Source organism: Cebus imitator, unplaced genomic scaffold, assembly GCF_001604975.1.
Source record: "Cebus imitator isolate Cc_AM_T3 unplaced genomic scaffold, Cebus_imitator-1.0 Scaffold548, whole genome shotgun sequence".
In the NCBI taxonomy this organism is placed as follows: Eukaryota; Metazoa; Chordata; class Mammalia; order Primates; family Cebidae; genus Cebus; species Cebus imitator.
This window is the reverse complement of record NW_016107863.1, coordinates 442339-444763: the sequence shown is the minus strand read 5'-3', so window position 1 is coordinate 444763 and position 2425 is coordinate 442339. Positions and strand designations below refer to the sequence as shown.

The 2425-nt window shown below is 41.4% G+C and overlaps 1 protein-coding gene across 3 annotated transcripts in view; it reads right to left on the bottom strand.

Moving 5' to 3' along the window:
- The window catches only part of LOC108293797 (up-regulator of cell proliferation), a 36262-nt gene that overhangs the window by 13635 nt on the left and 20202 nt on the right, over window positions 1–2425 (bottom strand). The window contains exons 2-3 of one of the 3 annotated variants that reach the window (XM_017515366.2): window positions 536–562; window positions 161–231 (exon numbers count right to left, since the gene is read on the bottom strand). In XM_017515366.2, coding sequence (XP_017370855.1) covers window positions 161–231; window positions 536–562 — 98 coding nt within the window. The remainder of the gene's footprint in view (window positions 1–160; window positions 232–535; window positions 563–2425) is intronic. The other 2 variants (XM_037733815.1, XM_017515367.2) reach the window with 2 other exon arrangements.

The window sequence follows — 2425 nt, the reverse complement described above, 5'->3', positions numbered from 1 at the left end:
AAAAAAAAAAAAGGAAAAATAAAAGGCAAAGCTTTAAGCTTATTCATTTTTGAGGTGCACAATCCCAAATTCAGGGAGGGGCTGGAAGCCAGAGTCCCACGGGGACAGAAGAAATACTTCAGCTCCAGAGTGGGACCACATCCAATTCATCCAACTTTACCTGCAATGGCCACAGCTGTCCGTCTCTCTGATGCTTTTATTTCTGGGGCTACTTCTCCCAAATCTGAATGCCTGAAACAATTTCAGAAGAAAATTATAATCAAAATAATGAAATACCACTTTCACCTATCAAACTGGCCGCATGTAAAATCTCTTGGAGAGCTTTTAAAAACTATAAATCCTGGGTTACACCCCAGATCCATGAAATCAGAATCTCTGGGAGCTGGTCCTGGGTATCACTGCTTTTAAAAGTACCCTCAATGATTCTGATGTGCAGCCACAGTTGAGAAACATTGGTCTAGAAAACCAGCACTCTCCAAAACTGCTGGCCAGAGCACAAATACAGCCATTCAGAAAGACAGAAAAATATACATACCCTTTGCCCAGTAATTCCACTTCTATCCTAAGGAAATAATTAAGATTTAGTTACAAAGATGTTGATGCCACCTTTATATATAATAGCGAAAAACTGATGCCTTTTAAAATCAAGGTGCAATAACTGAATTATGGTCTTATTCTGCAGCCATTACAAAATATGCTATGGATTTCTTTTGTGGACAAAAAGATGTTGTATGAGATGTTATGGAAAGATGCTAATATGTTAATTAGTTGGGGAAAAGTCAGGCTACAGAAATGTATACACGGTATGATTACAATTTTATAAAACTGTATATATTTATCTATAGGTATATATTCAGAAATCTAGAAGGATGTTCACCAAAAGTTAACACTGGGTCTGGAAGGGGTGATACTGAATTATTTTAAGTAGCTATCATAACTAACTGTAGTCTAATTAAGAATAAACTATTTTAGGCCCTGCGTGGTGGCTCACACCTGCAATCCCAACACTTTGGAAGTCCAAGGTGGGTGGATAACCTGAGGTCAGGAGCTCAAGACTAGCCTGGCCAACATGGTGAAACTCTGTCTCTACTAAAAATACAAAAATGAGCCAGGTGTGGTGGCAGGCGGCTGTAATCCCAGATACTTGGGAGGCTAAGGCAGGGGAATCACTTGAACCCGGGAGGCGAAGTTGCAGTGAGCTGAGATTGCACCACTGCACTCCAGCCTGGGTGACAAGAATGAAACTCCGTCTCCAAAAAGTAAAACTTTAGATGTTTCATAGGAATGAGCAAGTGAGTAAATGTTTGATTGTGCCAGGAGCCAGGGTGCTAACTAACCTTTGAAGAAAGGATGTACAAACACAGAATGGAGAGTTACAGCAGAACTTGCAGAGCGCAATGGAACTGGAGCCACTCATGTGAACTGTGATTTCTATATGCATGCTATGTGCTTGCGTGTGTACGTATGTAGATGTAGGTCTTCATTCTAGACTATCTCTGTATGAGTGTATTTATGCATCTATTTCCTAACTGTCCACAAAAAGGGCCAAAAAGCAAAGACATTGTTGTGGCAATGGACATGCCCAGCACCCTTTAATACCTTCCACACTAAAAGAAACAAAGACTCCTTGGGGATCCTGAATGATGGCTGGGGCAGGGAAAGAACAGGAGGAGCCTGAGCATCTTATTTCGGAAAGTAAGGAAATGCTCGAAAACGTGATGGGCCCAGGAGCCAGCCTGAGGAACTCTCACTGGCCAAACCTAGGACAATGTGAGCACAAACATAAATACAGTAACTGATTTAAAACCATCGTAAACTAGTCGTTAGTGAGTTCACACAGATAATAAATATGTGGGAAGAAAGAGAAGGCTCTCTTGCTCACATCAGAACATGATGCTGTAGTCAGAACGGTATCATTTGAGAGCAGGGTGCAGTGCTTGCATCTGTAATCCCAGCATTTTCGGAGGCTAAAACAGGAGGATCACTTAAGCCCAGGATTTCAAGACTAGCCTGGGCAAATGGCAAAACCCTGTTTCAACAAAAAATAAAAAATTCGCTGGGTGTGGTGGCACATACCTGTAGTCCCAGCTACTTGGGAGGCTGCGGTGGGAGGACAGATTGCGCCCAGGAGGTTGAGGCTGCAGTGAGCTGAGATTACGCCACTGCATTCCAGCCTGGGTGACAGAGCAAGGCCCTGACTCAAAAAACATCATTTTGCAACCATCATAGTCAAGGCTGGTTCAAGCAAGAACAAACATCAATGAATGTTCACTGTAAAGAAAATATTGAAGAACAACATATTTGTCCAGTCTTAAAATGTCTCCTTACAGACTGCTTATTAGGTACCAGGGAGAAAAAAAAAAAATCCAATAATTGAACAATGGACAGCTTGGGTAACACTCTTTTATTTTTCTTTTTTTTTTTT